General features: G+C 39.3%; 1 protein-coding gene across 2 annotated transcripts in view; it reads left to right on the plus strand.

The window, feature by feature from the left end:
* Positions 1–39: 39 nt before the first annotated feature.
* scamp5a (secretory carrier membrane protein 5a) overlaps positions 40–21212 on the plus strand; it is a 32026-nt gene continuing 10853 nt past the window's right edge. Inside the window, exons 1-6 of one of the 2 annotated variants that reach the window (XM_067379513.1) lie at positions 40–184; positions 10902–10958; positions 11131–11250; positions 12894–13050; positions 13145–13246; positions 13584–13701. In XM_067379513.1, coding sequence (XP_067235614.1) covers positions 10952–10958; positions 11131–11250; positions 12894–13050; positions 13145–13246; positions 13584–13701 — 504 coding nt within the window. In that variant the 5' untranslated portion in view covers positions 40–184; positions 10902–10951. Of the gene's footprint in view, positions 185–6710; positions 6906–10901; positions 10959–11130; positions 11251–12893; positions 13051–13144; positions 13247–13583; positions 13702–21212 lie in introns of those variants that run through there. The other variant, XM_067379512.1, reaches the window with a different exon arrangement.

Consider the following 21212-nt stretch of genomic DNA (forward strand, 5'->3'; position numbering starts at 1 on the left):
ACCGTATATTTACATCTTACATGAATAAGGATTGGAATATGGATGTTTCATACTCTTCCCAATCAGCCCTGTTATAGTTGCAGTGTACACAGACAATTCATTGAGCAATTTGAGTTTTTCCCTTCTAAGATTTAGAGGCATCTCGAATGGAAAACATCTATGGATGGAGAGGACTATGAATACTGTAAGTCATGAAAGGAGCACATACAGTATATTCTCTCTTTGGTAACTCTTTACAAGTTCTCATTAGTTAATGTACTAATTTAATTAACATGAACTAACAATAAGCAATAATTTGTTACAGTATTTATTAATCTTTGATAACATTAGTTAACAATACAGCTGTTATTCATGTTAGCTCACAGGGAACTAGCCTAATATTTACAAATACAACTTTTGTTTTAAATATAGTAAATGTTGAAATTAACATTGAGATTAATAAATGAAGTCGTATTGTTTATTCTTAGTTAACCAATGAAACCTTATTGTAAAGTGTTACACTCCTCAATATAAATATATTCAAACAATATTTAATGTAATCTCTATGTGGTAATTATAGACAGATCTATTGTCTTACTTTATCTAAAATCTACCCAACAATCTCTCTGATTTCAAGTAGACGACAGTGTAGATACTAGATACTTCAGATGTGAGAAGCATTTTAGGGCATGCATTGTGTTACCAGAAGTGGCTGAGTGCTGTTGTTCTCATTTCGTAGTAACGTTACGGAGCGCTGAATATTATTGCCGGAGATCAATTATGTATGAAAAAATCAGGTCAGTGTTTTGCTGAGGGATAGGCTTCTGGAAAAAGGCCTAGAATCTATACTGGAAATAATAAACAATGCAATTTGCTCAACAATGATGAAACTGTTTTATATATAAACTGTCAATAGTGGGCCCAGCGTAAAAATTACTGTTGGTAATAACATAAAAGATGACAGAAATATAGAAATTTCTTTAATCTTACTTTTGGTCAATATTCTGTTTTATTAATATCCTATTTATTTTTTTAAAGAACTGAATTAATGTGGTATTATGTGGGGGGAAAAAATGGTACATATTCATTGGAAATAGACTGCATATTGATGTAGGATTTCTGCAGACATATGATAATGCATGATCTAAAGATGTGAAAACCACAATAGCTTATCTGCTCCAAACTACTGCAAAACTGGCAAGATCACCATGACTTTTAGAGATGACATGGCCTGATGAATGATAATCTATGCAGAAAGGGCCTCGAGTGGCTCTACCTGATCTCTCTTAAAGACAGTGGTGTATAAAGTACTCGAAAACCATACTTGAGTAAAAGTATAGTTATCTTACCAGAAAATGACTTTGGTAGAAGTCAAAGTCACTGTTTAGAATGTTACTTGAGTAAAAGTTTTAAAGTATGTGATATTTTTTGTACTCAAGTATTTTTTTTTCTTAAATTAAACGTACTTAAGTATTGAAATGGGCATTTCAAGCAAAAATAATATTCGAAAATCGCTGGGAATTATTCGATTATTATTCGAAAATCGCACCCCTCCCCCGCATCAACACACAAACAGTGGGAGAGAGACCATTCACGCTTTCAATCTGTATGATATTGATAAACTGTTTAATTCATTGGAGAATATGCTGTCCTAACTCAAGCCATATGATTGTAATGTGCTAAAACATATTAATATGTTCGTTAATATAAGTGAAAGTAAAATCTGCATGGCCATTCATAACAGTGCGAAGCAGAGCGAGCGCTTTCAATTAATTCCTACGTTGAGCTTCCGGAGGAATAAACTGAAAACGCTCGCTCTCCGCCAGTGTGGACTATCAGTGTCGCTCGCTCGCGGCGTTCGCCTCGCTTTTGTCCAGTCCGGCACCTTTTTGTGGACACGCACCATGAATGACTGAGGGGATTTTACGTTCACTTTCAAATTAGCGTCAATTCGGGAGCGGTGACAAGTTATGATACCGATGTTGTTCCTGAACACCGGCAACACCGACTATCGCAGCAAGCTTACCTCAAGCCATATTGATTTTAGTCTGTCTGCCCAAACTCGTTATATCATTGTGAACAGCCTGAATGACGGCACGTGTGTCGTGTGAACACTGATTTTACGTCTCTGTTATATGCCACGCTTGTCTATGTTCTGCTGTTAACAGCTTTTTAGGTGCGTTATTGGCAGCGCGCGCGCCTCCCTCTGGTTACATGAACGTGTCACCATTGGAAACATGAGAATTTTTTTAAGACGACAATCGCGCAACCTATTCGATATTCTATAATTAAATCGACTAATCGAATATTCGAAAATCGTGACACATCCCTAAAAAGTACAAGTAAATGTAAAATACAAAAGGAGCAAAAAATATAATTAAAAATTGTTCTATACACAGTTTGAGCAGCAAGATTGTGTTCAGTTTTAAATATTTCTTACATTTTGTTTCTTTGAATTAAAAAATGGCAAAATGTTTATTGTAATTTTTAAATATAAAAAATACTAATATATTAATTATACATTGATCGTAACCCTAACCATAATGTTAATTAATAGTGCATTATAACTAATGTAAGAGACAACTTTAAAATGTAAAAATGTAAATGTCGAAATTAACAATGAACAATACTTTTATAAACCTTTAATTTACAAATGGACTCTTATTGTAAAGTGTTACCATTTCATAACAGCCATGCTTAAAACTTACCATCTTTACACACAAAATATAGAATGGGTCTATTATATGTACACATTATTTGCTTCTATTTTAGAAAACTTGATGATGATCTAATCAAAATATGTGTTACAGTGCCAATAAAAAGAACAAATTGAATAGTATACATTTTATTTAGGAAATGTAGTGGAGTAAAAGTAAAAGTTGACAGAAATATAAAGACTCAAGTAAAGTACAGATTCTCTCAAAAAATACTTAAGTACTGTAACGAAGTATTATTACTTCGTTACATTACACCACTGCTTAAAGACGTTTTACTGGGGTTCAGATTGAACGACCACCTTGCATTCTCGTTGTGTTTACTCTCTTTTTACAGTTTGTTGGTATTATACTCAGATGTCATCAATAACAGTTTTTTTATTTCTACATAATTGTAATTTAACGTATGTTTCATTTGAATTAAATCTTTTGATTTTAATATTAATTTTTAACTGTTCTATTATTCTTCAAAGATAATCTTTTCATTTTCCACCATTATATTCAGCTTATTTCTTATATATATATATATATATATATATATATATATATATATATATATACACACACCTTATATAGATATATACTGTATACATACATACAGTATCTCACATAAGTGTGTACACCCCTCACATTTTTGTAAGTATTTTATTATACCTTTTCATGTGACAACACTGAAAAAAACGACACTTTGCTACAATGTAAAGTAGTGAGTGTACAGCTTGTATAACAGTGTAAATTTGCTGTCCCCTCAAAATAACTCAACACACAGCCATTAATGTCTAAACCGCTGGCGACACAAGTGAGTACACCCCTAAGTGAAAATGTCCAAATTGGGCCTAAAGTGTGAATATTTTGTGTGGCCGATATTATTTTCCAGCACTGCCTTAACCCTCTTGGGCATGGAGTTCACCAGAGCTTCACAGGTTGCCACTGGAGTCCTCTTCCATTCCTCCAGGACGACATCACGGAGCTGGTGCATGTTAGAGACCTTGCGCTCCTCCACCTTCCGTTTGAGGATGCCCCACAGATGCTCAATGGGGTTTAGGTCTGGGGACATGCTTGGCCAGTCCATCACCTTTACCCTCAGCTTCTTTAGCAAGGCAGTGGTCCTCTTGGAGGTGTGTTTGGGGTCGTTATCATGTTGGAATACTGCTCTGCGGCCCAGTCTCCGAAGGGAGGGGATCATGCTCTGCTCATTCCTGGTTCCCTCAATGAACTGTAGCTCCCCAGTGCCGACAGCACTCATGCAGCCCCAGACCATGACACTCGCACCACCATGCTTGTCTGTAGGCAAGACACACTTGTCTTTGTACTCCTCACCTGGTTGCTGCCACACACGCTTGACACCATCTCAAACAAATAAGTTTAACTTGGTCTCATCAGACCATAGGACATGGTTCCAGTAATTCTTAGTGTGCTTGTCTTCAGCAAACTGTTTGTGGGCTTTCTTGTGCCTCATCTTTAGAAGAGGCTTCCTTCTGGGACGACAGCCATCAGACCAATTTGATGCAGTGTGCGGCGTATGGTCTGAGCACTGACAGGCTGACCCCCCACCCCTTCAACCTCTGCAGCAATGCTGGCAGCACTCATACGTCTGTTTCCCAAACACAACCTCTGGATATGACGCTGAGCACGTGCACTCAACTTCTTTGGTCGACCATGGCGAGGCCTGTTCTGAGTGTAACACACCTGCTCCCCATTCACACCTGAGACCTTGTAACACTAACAAGTCACATGACACCGGGGAGACAAAATGGCTAATTGGGCCCAATTTGGACATTTTCACTTAGGGGTGTACTCACTTTTGTGGCCAGCGATTTAGACATTAATGGCTGTGTGTTGAGTTATTTTGAGGGGACAGCAAATTCACACTGTTATACAAGCTGTACACTCACTACTTTACATTATAGCAAAGTGTCATTTCTTCAGTGTTGTCACATGAAAAGATATAATAAAATTGTGACGAGCAGGGCGGGCGAGAGCCGCGAGGGAACGGCGCGAGGCCGGTGACGCGAGTGATAATGAGCGTCACCTGCGAGGCGTGCCGGCCTCGAGTCTCTCACGGAGGAGCTCCGGAGGCATAAATGGAGGAGCGACTACAATGAAAGACGAGAGAGGACCAGGCCTGGACTTTATTTTATGTTTTGTTATGTTTGTGTGGCCGGCAGACGTCCGCGAGGGTCTGCCGGCATTACTTTCGTTTTGTTCTTTGTTTATTTTGAATTAAAGTTTGTTGAATGTTCGCCGGTTTCCGCCTCCTTCTTCCCGTATCTACTGACCGTGTTACATTGGTGCCGAAACACGGGAGGAAGGAGGGACATGCTGTCGAAGAGCCCTCGCTGCTGAGGGGGATCGCGGTGCTGCGGAGTTCGGGCAGCGCGGGAGTGAAGACCGCGAGAGGCTGCCCGAGGCGGTGGTGCTGGAGCCTTGTGAAAGGTGGGACGGAGACCCGGATGCCGTGCTCCTGGGACGAGGTGGGGTGGCTGCCGTCCTGGACCTGGAGGGAGCGGAGGAGTCGCCGCCGTCTGCCGTGGGCCGGAGCCTGCTGCCGTCCGCCATGAAGGGGAGGAGCAGGGGACGGGGGACTCGCTGCCAGCTGCCCTCAGTCGGAGGAGCCATCGCCGGCCGCCAGGAGGCGGTCGAGGATCGGGCCGTCCACCGAGCGTCCAGTGCCACCGCATGGCACCGCGAAGAAGAGCCTCTTGGCAGGCTGAGGACCGAGCGGCAGTGTGTCTGGGAGCCGGACCCAGCTTTTTTTTTTTTCTTTCTTTTTCCTCTCTCCCCTCTCTCGTCCTGTCGCTCCCCTTGCTTCCGTCTCCTTTCTCTCGTCTCGTCTGTCCTTACCCCAAGGTGCTGCGGCCGCCGAGACAGGCCCCGGGGGGGAGTAAAGCGCAGTCTCGGAGGTACCCCCCGGCCTGCGAGGGGCGTTGGGGGTATGTGACGAGCAGGGCGGGCGAGAGCCGTGAGGGAACGGCGCGAGGCCGGTGACGCGAGTGATAATGAGCGTCACCTGCGAGGCGTGCCGGCCTCGAGTCTCTCACGGAGGAGCTCCGGAGGCATAAAAGGAGGAGCGACTACAATGAAAGATGAGAGAGGACCAGGCCTGGACTTTATTTTATGTTTTGTTATGTTTGTGTGGCCGGCAGACGTCCGCGAGGGTCTGCCGGCATTACTTTCGTTTTGTTCTTTGTTTATTTTGAATTAAAGTTTGTTGAATGTTCGCCGGTTCCCACCTCCTTCTTCCCGTATCTACTGACCGTGTTACAAAAATATTTACAAAAATGAAAATGTGAGGGGTGTACAAATACACACACACACACACACACAGTATATACATACAAACATATATATTTAAACACACGCACACAAATGATTGTAAGTAGGCTAGGCTAATAACTTTATCGCTCGTTGAAAAAAATACAACGCATGCGATACATCCACAAAGAACAACACCACATACTGAACAAGGGAAACACAAGAAGGATACAGACAGGAATGAAGGGTGAACAAGCATAACAAGAAACACCCGGGAACAATCAATGCAACTAATCAACAAAGAAAACTACAAACAGACTACAAACAGGAACAAAATAGAAACACAAAATAAGAGCCCTGAGCAGGGGTTGTGACAATATACATATATTAAATGTACAAAATGTATAGAAATAGCCATATATATATATATATATATATATATATATATATATATATATATATATATATATAGTAGTATAAGTGTAGTAGCCCAATTAACATTCAGTGTATGTAAAAGGTAATAAATGTAGGCTATTATTAAATGTGCGTCTGTATACATTTATTACATTTTATACATGAAGAACGTTATTACTTAAGTAATATATGTTTTTATTTCTGTACATTTATAAAGCTTCAGTACCGTGGAGAGCGGCCACACACAGCTTTTGAGAAGCAAGTGAAGGAATGAAGTATCGCGAGTGTAGAGACCTCACGAGCTGATGTATTCATCAGCATCACACTCACTCGGATGCTCATCGACGCGCGTGCGTGCGTTTGTGTGTAGGAGTACCGTGACGTGATTGTTTTCACTCCCATATTCCTAATATCATCTCAGAATATAACGGATTCGGGAAACATCACCATCACAAGTGCGTCGATCATCGAATGGGAAGCGGGTTAATAGATGCAACTGAGCGCGTGCACTGGCAACATATTCTTGGGTGAACGCGCGAGAAGGTAAGGAAACGATGCTTTTCACTTTCTTACCGTCGTTTTTCAGATATATGTACTCTGAACAGATTATATATGTCTTACGTGCCTGGAAAAAGCAGAAATGGATGCATTCTTAGCATGCACTGTTGAATAAAACACCTCCCCGTTCAGCTCCATCTTTTCCCTTGAAGGGCGCTGTGCTCGACCTCTTTTCCGCTCTGAAATGAATGAAAATGTTGTTGCAAAATATTCTTTTGCTCGTGTTTTCTCCTTGACTTCTAATCTTGCTTTTTATAACAGCACTTCCTATTTGGATTCATGAAATATAACGATAGGACAGCTTGATTATATCATTGCAATCTGTACACCACCCCGGCGACATGCCCTTCACTTTCCAACCGGGTTTGGCTAGAATCGAGCGAGAAAAAGCAGCAGTCGTTTGATAATAATCGCTACAAATAAGCAGTTGATAATTATCGTTACTAATAAATGGTACATCTTTAAGAATGTTAGGTTAAAAATATAGTCGCTACGAATACACGTTTGTTAAAATAAACGGTTTAAAATAATCGCTACGAAACGATTCATTTAATTAGATTCGAATCGTTTGAATCATTTTTCATTCCACTAACTCTAAGTCCTCTCGACAGCTGTATGTAGTCCAACAAGGGATGATTCAGTTAGCAGGCCTCATAAACCTGTATTCCTGATTTAAATAACAATCAATGTGACGATCACCATGTTTACATGTTCGCAAATATTCCGATATTACTCAGAATTTAGCAATATTATGATTTTATTTTAGTGTCACGTGAATGCATTAACTTGATTACCATAAACAGATGAAGCCAATATCTTCAGAGTTTTCTAAACATTTGAATATTAAAATTGTATTAGTAATATTCACTATAAATACATATATTCTGTGGATTTGTAAACGAAAGTAATCTTGGGTTTTAAAAAAAATCAAGCTATTCAGTCACAATGACAAATCAGTTTGTAGGTATACCTGGATTAAAAAAAATAAAAAATAAATTGTCAAGGGACCCCTTATGAATTATCTATTTTTAGAAATAGTTTTTGGATATGTTAGTTTTGTATTTGTTAAACAATTTTTGTAGTCAACATTACTTGAAGAGATTTTTATGTTTTTTTGTACAAAACAAGTCATTCCTCAAAAAGAATAAAAGTTTTTAAAAGCATATTTGCTTTATACATTCTATGTTATCAGAATATGAACTTTAATCTGACAGTAATGTGCATGTAAAAATAGTCAGTGTTACAGGCTGCTTAAAGGTGCAAGTTTTTGACTGTACTAAAGCATAAAAATACTATAATATGTTTATGTTTATTATACATGCTGAGTTCACATACTCGTTTCTCTGAAAACCATTGCTACTGCCAGTTATTTTACTTTGAAATTTGCGTTCCGTGTCGGAATTTCTGTTTTTGATTCCGTCTGTGCGAGATCACACATTGCCAATTTACCCAATAGTATTTCTCCACCCCGGGTTGCCAGTTGGTGGAAAATGCATGCAGCGGATTGCAGCCATGGATGCCAGCGAACAAACTGGGTCAGAGATTGCAGATTCTACCCGACCTAAAAAGCCCTAGCATCCTTCTAAAAATCTTTATGAACGGGAGCATATTAAAACGCGATATCAACTCATCATAAATCAATTAATTATCTTACAGTGTGTAAGTCTCCTCGCCTTCCAATGTCAATTGAGCTCGCTTCTGTTGCATGTCCTCAAACTGGCAACCTGCGAGAGCGTCGAGTCTAAGGAGGAGGGGGCGGGGCAAACAATATTTTGAATTTGGACTGCAGTACCCATTTCAACCACTAGCTGTCATTCTTACATAGAGCACGTTTAATGTTTATGGGCCCTATTTAAACTAGGGGTGTAACGATACGCTCAGGTCACGATACGGTACGTATCTCGTTACTGAGTTCACGATACAATACGTATCATGATATTTTGAACAAAATGAAACTGAAATTCAAATAATATTTATTTAAAAACAAATTTCAATAATTTGTTGTATATACAAGATCACATTTCAAGGTTTAATAAAAACATTCTGTATTCAAATTAACAGCTGAATAGTTCTGTCTGTCACTGATAAAAAAATTTAACATGAACTTAGAATTAAGAATCCTAAGGGACCGTTCACATATCTAAAAACACGTGCGACCGCACCGCTTCTCCTTCTTTCCAAAGCGCTTGCGCTCCCGTGGTGTCGGTCGTTGCTATGCAACCATGAACAGCGCTTCTCCAAGAGGAGTAGGAAGTTTCAGCAAAGGGTAAATTGATTTCTAGCCCTTGCATTACCTTTAATACTAGATATATTTATGGAGACAAGATAAAAAACCACCCTGTGAATCTATGATCAGCTGTTCGGCTGAGCTTTTGTTGTTTTGTTACGGAAAGGCCATAGCTGATCGGTTGGTTCTTGTCACATGGCCTGCGGTGCGAAATTCTGAAAAGTTGAGAATTTTTCATCTCGAAAATGCACCGCATGCGTGTCGCGACCGTGTTGCTTCCATTATGAATTCGGCTGCCGCGCGGCTACTTTTGAAATAACTGACTTGCACGTGGAAAAGACGCAATATGTGAATGGCCCGACAGAACTTCTTAAAGCAAAGCATTGCAAGCATTTTTCACTGCGGTGAAAGAAAGCCACGACTTTTCTCACGCGATCAAGCAAGAGACTGACACGAGAAACGTTTAAACCTGCTTGCAAGATTCGAAGTGTGTGCGAAACACTTACTAGAGAGCTGATTGAGACACACCCTTAATATGCGGTGACAACCCGGCTTCTCTCACTGCCACCTCCATGTTGCAGAGTAGGTCCCGTCAGCAGCTCAACCAATAAGATTAGACTGCCGCTATATCGTAAAAGTATCGTCATCACTCTACGATACCTATCATTACATTTTTGCATCGCGAAATATCATACTGTGATATATCGTTACACCCCTAATGTAAACGCATGGTCTTAAAGCGCATGGCGCAAGTGCTCAGAATCCAAGGGCGTGTCTGAATCCACTTTTGCTAATTTAACGACGGGAAAAATGGCCGGCACACCTGGTGCATGGTCTCAAAGGGTTGTCCCTATTCTCTTAATGAGGGATGGGTGTGTTTTGGGCGTAACATACAATAAACCAGCAATCAGAGTCTCATCTCCCATTCCCTCTAAAAGCCAGTTGCGCTCACGCCATGGCGGATTCGCTATTTACATGGCAGAATTTGCAAGTGGAAAAATTGAACGCTTCTCTAGCGAGGAAACAGATCTGCTTATGTGCTGGGTTAAAGCGCGAAAGCAGACCATCTACGGGAAAAGCCGGTTTCCACCAAAGCATTTTTATCTTTATGTGCTCAATAATAATCTTTTACATTGTAACCCTTTTATTTTTTAATATTTGGCATGTTTGTGTGCTGCTGTGTGTGTAACAAGCAGAGTGTACAAGTGTACACCCGCATATAGGCACATATTACTAATGCGCTCTTTAAATAACAAAAAAATATTGCGCCATTGACGCAGTCTTATTTCAGTTGCCTCAAAATAGCAACACGCCAACAATGCGCCTGAACACACCTTGTTTTCAAACCAGCACGCCCATGGGTGCACAAATGCATTTGTTATTTAAACAACGTGGTGCAGGACATGAAAATGATAACTGCGTCGGGCTGAAACTAGCAAAAACACTTGTGGCGCTGCATTGCGCCAGGTGTATGATAGGGCCCTATAGGTTTTATGTTTGTAATCCTGAATAAGGAATGAAATCATTTGAGTTATTAGAGACACAGCTGGATCTAGCTTGTGTTTTCTAAAGTTATTCCATTGCTTTCTGGTTGTATTTTGTAGAAAATTTTGATAAATATCAAAAAACAAGCTTCGCTTTCACACTGGAATACATTATATTGCTAAATGAGGTTGCAACCTATTGTATTTTAAACACTTAAAGTGTTTCATTGCAGTGTGTGAATTTGTTGTGTCTTTAATATGTGTTTACAGGTTTATAAAAATTAAAGTTTGACGTTGGTGATCTAAAAAAAGGAATCTCCATGGCAGGTGAGAGCTTTTAACTTCCTTATACCAAACTGAATTGTTACCATATTCAAGTACCAAGGTATTTGCATGGTACTGTAAGGCAGTTCAAATGGTACCATGGCATGTGTTATTAGTTTTGTTACTGAACCAGTACTTAAGGGGTTAAGCTTTAAATTGTTTTTTTTCCCCACAGAAAACAATTTCCCACCTCTTCCACGGTTCATTCCTCTGAAACCATGTTTTTACCAAGACTTCAACGAGATCCCAGACCAGTGGCGTACAATGTGCAAACGAATGTATTACCTATGGATATGTACGTTCTTAAATATTTCATATATTATATTTTTGGAGTATTTTCACTGCATGTAGCTTTTTGGTTCATTATGGTAGTAGATTGCAATCATGTGGCTTTATTTGCCATTACAATGTCTCTTTTGTTTTCACTGTAAACACTGAGAAATAACAGACACACGAAAACTTGTAGAGACTGGTTTTGTATTTTGATCCATGGGTAAAAGAGTGGGGTGTCATATTACTCATGTTATTGTACAGTTTACTATGTTATCATTCAGTTTCACAAGCATTACATTTGCTTTTGACGTGTAGGATATTTACAAACTGCTTTTTTTATTAGCACACTAATTGGGAACTATTTTGAAATGGGTCTGGGAGTTGAGAAAGTAAGTATTTGTTGAAATAAATAGACATTTGTTGTAGTTTCTAAAGTATTGCTAGGTTTAATTTTAGTTTACTTAGCTATTACATTTTAGTCATTGTGTGTCATAATAAATGTGCACAATCTGCCCTGTTCCAACAGATTGTTTAGTTTTCCTTGTAATGTAGTCGCCCACCATTCATGCTAAGTGTTGGGAAAAGTTACTTTTAAAAGTAATGCATTACAATATTGCGTTAGTTACTTTTTATGGAAAGTAATGTGTTATGTTATTTTTGTATTATTTTTTCATCTGGGCAGTTTTTTTGTGTGTTTTTTTTAAATAACATAAAAGTTATATTTTTGGCAAATATTAAGGCCCTTTCACACATAAAGTGATATGAATAAGCCTCAGGCTGGAGGAAATGCAAATTCACACCTGTACAGTAGAGGACGCAGCTCAAACAACACAGATAAAAAAATCCCCAGAGTTAAATCAACTGCTCAGAGAACAAATGGTCCCTCTCTACATAGAGTTAAAATAACACTGAAGCAGAGTTAAAGTTAATGAGATAACATGCTGTTTGTGGAGTTGTTTAATTTAATGTATTTTATCTTCAGTTGAGTTAATCTAAGGCTGTGGCTGGAAGTCATTTGTACTTATGTTTCTCTTCAGTGATTCTGCTTGTTAACAGCAGGTGTTCATCACTAATGCTCAATCATAACTTAATCACTTAATTATCTCATTAACTTTAACTCTGCTTCAGTGTTACTTTAACACTATATAGAGAGGGACCATATGTAATCTGATCAGAGTTGGTTTAACTCTGGGAATTTTGCTGTGAAGCCTTTCAGCTGTGCGGCCTTTCTGGAACACAAGAATAGGACGCATTAGAAGAAGTAAATAAGGAAATGCCTACTCACATTTAGTCTAGAACTATCATGTTCAATAACTATCATGTTCACACAACGCACACACCTCAGCACCTACGATTTCTATCAGCATGGGGACAGGAGAGCTGCCAGTCAATAAATTAACTTATTTGAAAAAGTAACTCCGATATTGTGTTGTAAATGTGAAAGTAATGCGTTACTTTACTAGTTACTCGAAAAAGTAATCTGATTACGTAACACGTGTAACTTGTAATGCGTTACGCCCAACACTGTCACCTACAACCCTAAAGTATGCATCAAATGCTATATTATGTGTACATGGTATTTAGATATACTTTATAAGAGAAAGCGATCAGGTTTTTTTTTTCATTTATTTTAAATGTAATTTTTTTTACTTTTTTCTCTTGCAGTGAATAGTGCCACTCTTGCAGCAAACCTGATTGGCTGTCTAGCATGGATGTGCGGAGGGGGCGGGGCAACCAATTTTGGAATGGCCATTCTGTGGCTGTTACTGTTCACCCCATGCTCATACGTGTGTTGGTTTAGGCCCATCTACAAGGCCTTCAAGTGAGTTCAGTTAATGTTTAAAGATGTTTTAAAAGTAGGCAGAGTCTTTGATGAATGTAATCATGCTAATGCAGTTCACTCTTTCTTTTTACAGGACAGACAGTTCTTTCAACTTCATGGCGTTCTTTTTCGTCTTCATGGCGCAGGTGGTGATCAGTATCATTCAGGCTGTTGGAATCCCAGGATGGGGAGTTTGGTAAGAACAACTTATTGTGTTTAAAAAATTACATCAGATAGATAGACAAACAGACAGATATAAAAACAGATAGATAGATAGACAGACAGACAGATAGATGGATAGATACAACAAAGCTGGGTCAGTTCCAGTTGAGTTACACTATAGAAACTCAAATGACTCATTTACTCTTGCGTCACATATTATTTTTAGCACACACATAGTATGGTCTGTTTAGACTAGAGTATATTAGGGTGTTATATAACATTCTGCATTTATATGATCTTTTCATGTGCTGTGCTTTTTAAGTAGCATGTTAATGAGGAGAATATCTCTTCTTTATGTGTTTCTGTTACAGTGGCTGGCTCGCCACGATCACTTTCTTCAGCACTAATATTGGCTCTGCCGTCGTTATGCTGATTCCAACCATAATGTTCACTGTCGTGGCTGCTTTCTCGGTCATTGCCCTCACCAAGGTACCCATTATTGTTCCTCCATCATTATTGTTTTGAAAATAAACAGATCTCGTGATATTTCCTAAAAGTCAAGCAGTACAGAATGTATTTATCTTTTTTTTTTTTCTCCTGAGCAAAAGTCCTCAGTAATCTCACATTTCTATAGAGTTTCTGAAGAGATGTACTCAAATTTGCCCAAAAACCTTTTTTAATTTTTCATCTTTAAAAAACATTTAACAATTCTTGAAATTAATATCTATTTATTCTGTACCTATAATATTGTGATGCCTTAATTCACTTTAAAACATTTAAACATTTGATTAAGTGTTTTTTTTTTATTATTATTATTATTTTAGACAAAATATTATAGGATAATATTTGTATTTTGTTATTAATTTTTTTAATAAAATATCTGCCATTTATCGATTATTGGTTTGAATATTGCCATTTATCCATTATGGAAATAATTATTGACTTATGTATCACCCACAATTTTTAATATTTAAAAACACTAATCATTTAGTAACAGTAATCTTAACAATTCTTGAAATGAATATCCTTTTTTTATACAGTACATTATAATATTGTGATTCTATTTTTTTTACTTTAGACAAAATATTATACTATATTTTTTATTATTATTTTAATTTTTTAAAGTTAATATCTGCCCTTTATCTATTATTGGTTTTATGAAAGTAATTAAAATCGTTGATATATTGCCACAATTTTAATATAATTTTATAGCTCTATCATCTGTATGCCAACAATTGTCTAATTTTTTATTTTTTTATTTTATTTTATTTCATTTTTTTTCTTAATGAAAGATTCCTAAGCAAAGTATAAACTTTCTAACAAAAGTTATGCTCAAATCAAAGCCAGTTTGTATATTAAACATTAAATATGTTCTGATTTGACTTTCATTTTTATTAAGGACACACAAATTACTTAAAAACTTGTCTAACGTGGTTAGAACATGTGGTTAGAACATGTTAGAGCTGTGACGGTGGCAGTTTTTGGTGGTAATGGATCAACTACCGGTGGTGGTTGAAGGGGGGAGGGTGTAAATGTATACTGACCTAAATTAAATACATTTTGAATTTTAAAAAAATAATGAACGAGGCTCAAGCATCTGTTTTGTAACAAACGTGGGTGCTTATTTTAGCACTTCCGTCAGTGGAACAACACACTACAGCCTGTAAAACACTGAAATAAATAAAAATAAATAATGGTAACCTAAATAATTTGAGGGAAAGCGAAACTATATTACCAGCGTGTGTGAAATGTGCTATTTAGATAAACTTGGCGTGAGCTAAATCTATGTAGGGCCTCGTTCGACCGGACTTACCAAATGACGATATCAACCAGGAACGTGACCAAACAAAGCTTCAGTTGACCAACTGGTGCATTTCCTGACCCCAAGACCCCCAGCCTTAACAGAAAGAATGACGTGATTTTGTTGAACAAAGAAGGCTGTCTTGAGCTCATCAGCAGTAAATTAATCAAAACCTATCACGTTGAATCTCAAAAGGACAATTGTCGATCATTTGAAGTATTAAATATATCGTGATTACTAAAATATTGGAATCAATGCATTATACAGTGGGTACAGAAAGTATTCAGACCCCTTTAAATTATTCACTCTTTGTTAAATGATTTTAGCAAATGGTTGCAATATAAGTTCATTTTCTTTCCTCATTAATGTACACACAGCACCGCATATTGACAGAAAAACACAGAATTGTTGACATTTTTGCAGATTTATTAAAAAAGAAACTGAAATATCAAATGGTCCTAAGTATTCAGACCCTTTGCTCAGTATTTAGTAGAAGCACCCTTTTGATCTAATACAGCCATGAGTCTTTTTGGGAAAGATGCAACAAGTTTTTCACACCTGGATTTGGGGATCCTCTGCCATTCCTCCTTGCAGATCCTCTCCAGTTCTGTCAGGTTGGATGGTAAACGTTGGTGGACAGCCATTTTTAGGTCTCTCCAGAGATGCTCAATTGGGTTTAAGTCAGGGCTCTGGCTGGGCCATTCAAGAACAGTCACAAAGTTGTTGTGAAGCCACTCCTTCGTTATTTTAGCTGTGTGATTAGGGTCATTGTCTTGTTTGGAAGGTAAACCTTCGGCCCAGTCTGAGGTCCTGAGCACTCTGGAGAAGGTTTTCGTCCAGGATATCCCTGTACTTATCCTTGTTTCATCTTTCCCTCGATTGCAACCAGTCGTCCTGTCCCTGCAGCTGAAAAACACCCTCACAGCCATGATGCTGCCACCACCATGCTTCACTGTTGGGACTGTATTGGACAGGTGATGAGCAGTGCCTGGTTTAGTCCACACATACCGCTTAGAATTAAGGCCAAAAAGTTCTATCTTGGTCTCATCAGACCAGAGAATCTTATTTCTTATTGGAGTCCTTCATGCAGGCTTTCATGTGTCTTGCACTGAGGAGAGGCTTCCGTCGGGCCACTCTGCCATAAACCCCCGACTGGTGGAGGGCTGCAGTGATGGTTGACTTTCTACAACTTTCTCCCATCTCCCGACTGCATCTCTGGAGCTCAGCCACAGTGATCTTTGGGTTCTTCTTTATCTCTCTCACCAAGGCTCTTCTCCCCCTGTTGCTCAGTTTGGCCGGACGGCCAGCTCTAGGAAGGGTTCTGGTCATCCCAAACATCTTCCATTTAAGGATTATGGAGGCCACTGTGCTCTTAGGAACCTTAAGTGCAGCAGAAATTTTTTTGTAACCTTGGCCAGATCTGTGCCTTGCCACAATTCTGTCTCTGAGCTCTTCAGGCAGTTCCTTTGACCTCATGATTCTCATTTGCTCTGACATGCACTGTGAGCTGTAAGGTCTTATATAGACAGGTGTGTGGCTTTCCTAATCAAGTCCAATCAGTATAATCAAGCTGGATTCAAATGAAGGTGTAGAACCATCTCAAAGATGATCAGAAGGAATGGACAGCACCTGAGTTAAATATATGAGTGTCACAGCAAAGGGTCTGAATACTTAGGACCATGTGATATTTCAGTTTTTCTTTTTTAATAAATCTGCAAAAATGTCAACAATTCTGTGTTTTTCTGTCAATATGGGGTGCTGTGTGTACATTAATGAGGAAAAAAATGAACTTAAATGATTTTAGCAAATGGCTGCAATATAACAAAGAGTGAAACATTTAAGGTGGTCTGAATACTTTCCCTTAGGCACTTTCTTTCTCTTGTAATCATTGTTTTAATTAGGTCAGTCTAGTATTATGTGTGTAAGAAGTGTGTCATGTTTGAGTTCTAAATAGGGCTGGGCTATATATCGAATGCTTTTGTCACGCGCATTTCGTCAGTAAAGCCGGTTCCCTGATTGCCGCTAAATCGCCATCACCTGCTTTCAAATGGAGCGGCATTTAATAGACAGAGCCGTAGTTCACTGGTAAGCCATGCAATATCGTGTTCAATATCGACGGCGATTCATATCGATAATGAACGCGATATTGCGTGGCTTATCAGTGAACTACGGCTCTGTATATTAAATGCCACTTCATTTGAAAGCAGGTGATGGCGATTTAGCGGCAATCAGGGAACCAGCTTTACTGACGAAATGCGCGTGACAAAAGCATTCGATATATCGCCCAGCCCTAGTTCTAAATACAGGATTTATAATTCTCTGTAATTCTGGGTGCATGAAACATTGAAATTGAGTATCAGGAAGATATTAGGAAACATTATAAAGTTGTTAATAAAACAGGAGAATGTTCCGCGGATATCACACGATGTAATCAATAGACAATAGACAGGGCGTGTCTAAGCTCCGTAGCAACGTCTCATTGGAGGATCACATCTGAAGGATGGAGCCAGCTTGCTTCTTTAAAACTATGCTGTCCAAAATAGCTATTCGTTGAAGCACCGATACTTTGACCACGGCTGAAAAGTTGTTTGGGTTATGCTGAAAAGAAGAAGTTGAAGAACCTATACTTTGTCCCATGGCTGATTTTCCATCTTAACAGTCGCTGACTATCTTCATCCACGAGCCGCGCAGCTTGATACTTCTCGCCCAAAATCTGTCACACTCCGTGAACTATCTGACCAAAGTCTCCAAAGAAGAAAGCTGCTCAGAATAGCGCGTTTCACCAGCCGGCAACTTCCTTCAAAGCTTCCGCGCAACCCAACGAAGGGCTTCCGCTCAACCAGAGCCACGAAACACACACCTACCTCAGCTGTCAGAGTGAATGCAGATACAAGCCAAACTTCTCTCTCTCTCTCGCTGGAAACTGGTGAAACTCCTTTAAGCCGAAGCTCTGCTTTTGTGATTTTTCTCAGGTTACGATTCCAGTTAGCACTAAACTTGGGACGTTTCATAGCTCATATCAACTCCGTGAACGTGTGTGTGTGTGTGTGTTTAGCCTTAGTGTCTTGTAATCATTAGAAGTAGTCAATAAAGCTTTGTTTTGATTTTCACATATACAAGCTTCTTTTGCCGTGCGTCAAGTTACTGCCTTAAACGTAAAAGATAAAGTTACCTCTTGCTTATAATAATATAATAATAATCATAATAAAATATTGTTACTGGTGGCCACAGAATAATATTTTATCCAGAATTGATAACATACTTTAACCTCAATTTTTCGCTGGACGAATAATTAAGTGTTAAATATTAATTCTGAATCAGTTACAGTGACTCATTTACAGTTGACTCGATTCTTATTCCCTGCAACTTAATTACCCCTCTTTTTTTAATTAATTGAGCTAATGAATAGGCGAAGTCCTACATCTAACAAGCACAAACAATAGAATTAGTCCTTCTGTAGTCAATAATTTATACCTTAAAACTCATCTTTGATCACCAAAATGACATATTTAAATGTTTTTTTTCCTGTGAAAAAAATTTCTTCATGCCTTAAAATAGCTTTAATGTAACTCTACAGCCTAATATCCACTGATCAATGAATATGCAAATTAGCCCCACCCCCACTCACTCGCGCCAGCTCAGAGATCCACTTGGTCAACTTACTGAGGTAAACGCTGCACAGTGGTATCGCTCTCTACAACATAACAGTAATTAATATGATTAGCCTTTTGCTTGACTATGTTTACAAACAAGGCAAGGCAGGCAAGGCAAACAGCTAATAATGTGTTGCCAATGTTACACAAACCATGTTCACATTCACCATGTCAGAGTCAGACAGCTGCCTTCTAACAATTAATATCCTTACAAATGCTTTGAACATCTCAGAACGTCGGTGGAGAAAGGCATATAGTTCATAAAACATAGGAATATACGTCATACACCCACTATATTGCTAAATTTATATCTGATTTTTCATTTCAACAGAAAAATATAACGGGATAACCTGGCTTCTCTTGAGACTCTCTTGCTTTAGTGCAGTCATAGTTAATGATATGCTAAAGCCCGCCCACACATTGACGTGATTGGTTACAAGGTAGTTTGTGATGTAAGAAAGACCAGTGATTTTTGAAACTGGCTTTAGTACACTGCAGTTATGAAAAGAAAATACTCAGCAATGGTGTTGACTTATGAATTTGCACATGGTTTGTGCAAAGCATATTTAAATCACCAAATAGACATATACACAACATTAAAAACTTAATTTTTCACCACAGGGGGACTTTAACTAGAATTTGCCATTCAAATAAAAAGGTATCTGTCCTACATACCACAGTAAATGATGTGAATATAGTAGCTAATTAAAAGTGAATGAAAGGAAGAAACTTTTGTAATACCCTGCAGAAATTGGTGAAACATGAGTAAAGATTTGGCAAATGAAACAAGAGATTCCATGTCCAGAAATATTGTAATCGGGTGACCAGATCGCAAAACAGAGTACAAAACCGACAAATGGCTGAAATGTATGGGCTCATGTGCCTCTCTCATTCAGCATGAATACAGGCCCAGACAAGCCACGACCCCTCACCCAATCCCGCTGTTCGAGAAATCGGAGTGCTTCTCATCTTGAAGCACCGAGATGTAGTGCGGTTTTGCTTCGAGCCACCCGTGCAACCATGCTATGCTTATTTCATTCATTCATGTATTATATCATACAAGGTTTAAATCATTTTAATAGACATAACAAATTGTAGAAAATGTGTATGATGTAGCATTTTACTTGATGTTACTTTTGACAAGCTCTGATTTCTGAAAGAGACGCAGAGATGGCAAAGTGGCTGATTTTGAATTTATCTGATTTGCGATAAATTAATTCATAGAGTTTACTGTCACGTGAAAAGAAGACTGGATGCAATAGCAAGTTATTCACTTTAATAGTGCTTCACGCCAGGTAAGTCAGATATATAAATACAGTACAGTCACAACACAGACAGCAGGAGAGATGGTAACACAGGGACTGGATGGGCGATGGTGTCCGTGGTGAGAATCCGTGAGATGAGATGAGCAAGGTAAATCCAGAACGAGTATCCAGGGGAACAGACAGGAAACAGCAACTCCAACTCCAACTCCAGGAAACAAGAAACACAGTAACACGAGACAACACCAGGACTCCAAAAACAACGATCTGACAAACATGAGACGAAAGACAAGGCGTTAAATTGGCAAGATCTAATAAGCCACAGCTGCCGCTGATGAGTAATCAGCGGCGACGCCCACACAGAACAATCAGGTGACACACCCCACAACCCACACACAGACAACAGAATGACACAGTGGATCTGCGAACCGTGACAGTACCCCTCCTCCTAGGAACGCCTCTCGGCGTTCCCACCACTCCTTACCTGTTGATTGTAATCATCAATAAGGGAGTGATCCAGAATGTCCCTCGCAGGTACCCAACTTCTCTCCTCCGGACCGTAACCTTCCCAGTCCACCAAGTACTGGAATCCGCGTCCCCTCCGCCTCGGGTCAGAATCCGATTAACCGAATAAGTTGGTTCCCCGTCTACGAGACGCGGCGGTGGAGGAACCGGAGCAGGCAGATTAAGTGGTGAATGAAAAACTGGTTTGATTTTGGACACATGGAAGGCGGGATGAATCCTCCTGTACGCCGGAGGCAATTTGAGGCGGACTGCCACTGGACTAATAATTTTAGTGACAGTAAACGGGCCAATGAATTTGGGAGCAAGCTTATTGGCAACGGAGCGGAGCGGAATGTTCTTAGTAGAAAGCCACACTTTTTGACCAACGACGTATACGGGTGGCTTTGACCGGTGGCGATCGGTCTTAGCCTTGGTGCGCGCCCTCACTTGCAACAGAGTCTCGCGGGCTCTGTTCCAAGTGCGATGGCACCTCTGGACAAAGGCGTGGGCAGAGGGGACCGCAACTTCGGACTCCAGACTGGGAAACACAGGTGGCTGGTAACCTAGGCTACATTCAAACGGAGAAAGGCCCGTAGAAGACACTGGTAACGAGTTGTGAGCGTACTCAATCATAGAGAGTTGTTGGCTCCAGGAGGAAGGATTCTTGGACGCCAAACATCGCAACATTCGCTCTAAATCCTGGTTGGCTCTCTCGGTCTGACCATTGGTCTGGGGATGGAACCCAGAGGAAAGACTAACCGTCGCCCCCAGTAACTTACA

Source organism: Chanodichthys erythropterus, chromosome 24, assembly GCF_024489055.1.
Source record: "Chanodichthys erythropterus isolate Z2021 chromosome 24, ASM2448905v1, whole genome shotgun sequence".
Lineage (NCBI taxonomy): Eukaryota > Metazoa > Chordata > Actinopteri > Cypriniformes > Xenocyprididae > Chanodichthys > Chanodichthys erythropterus.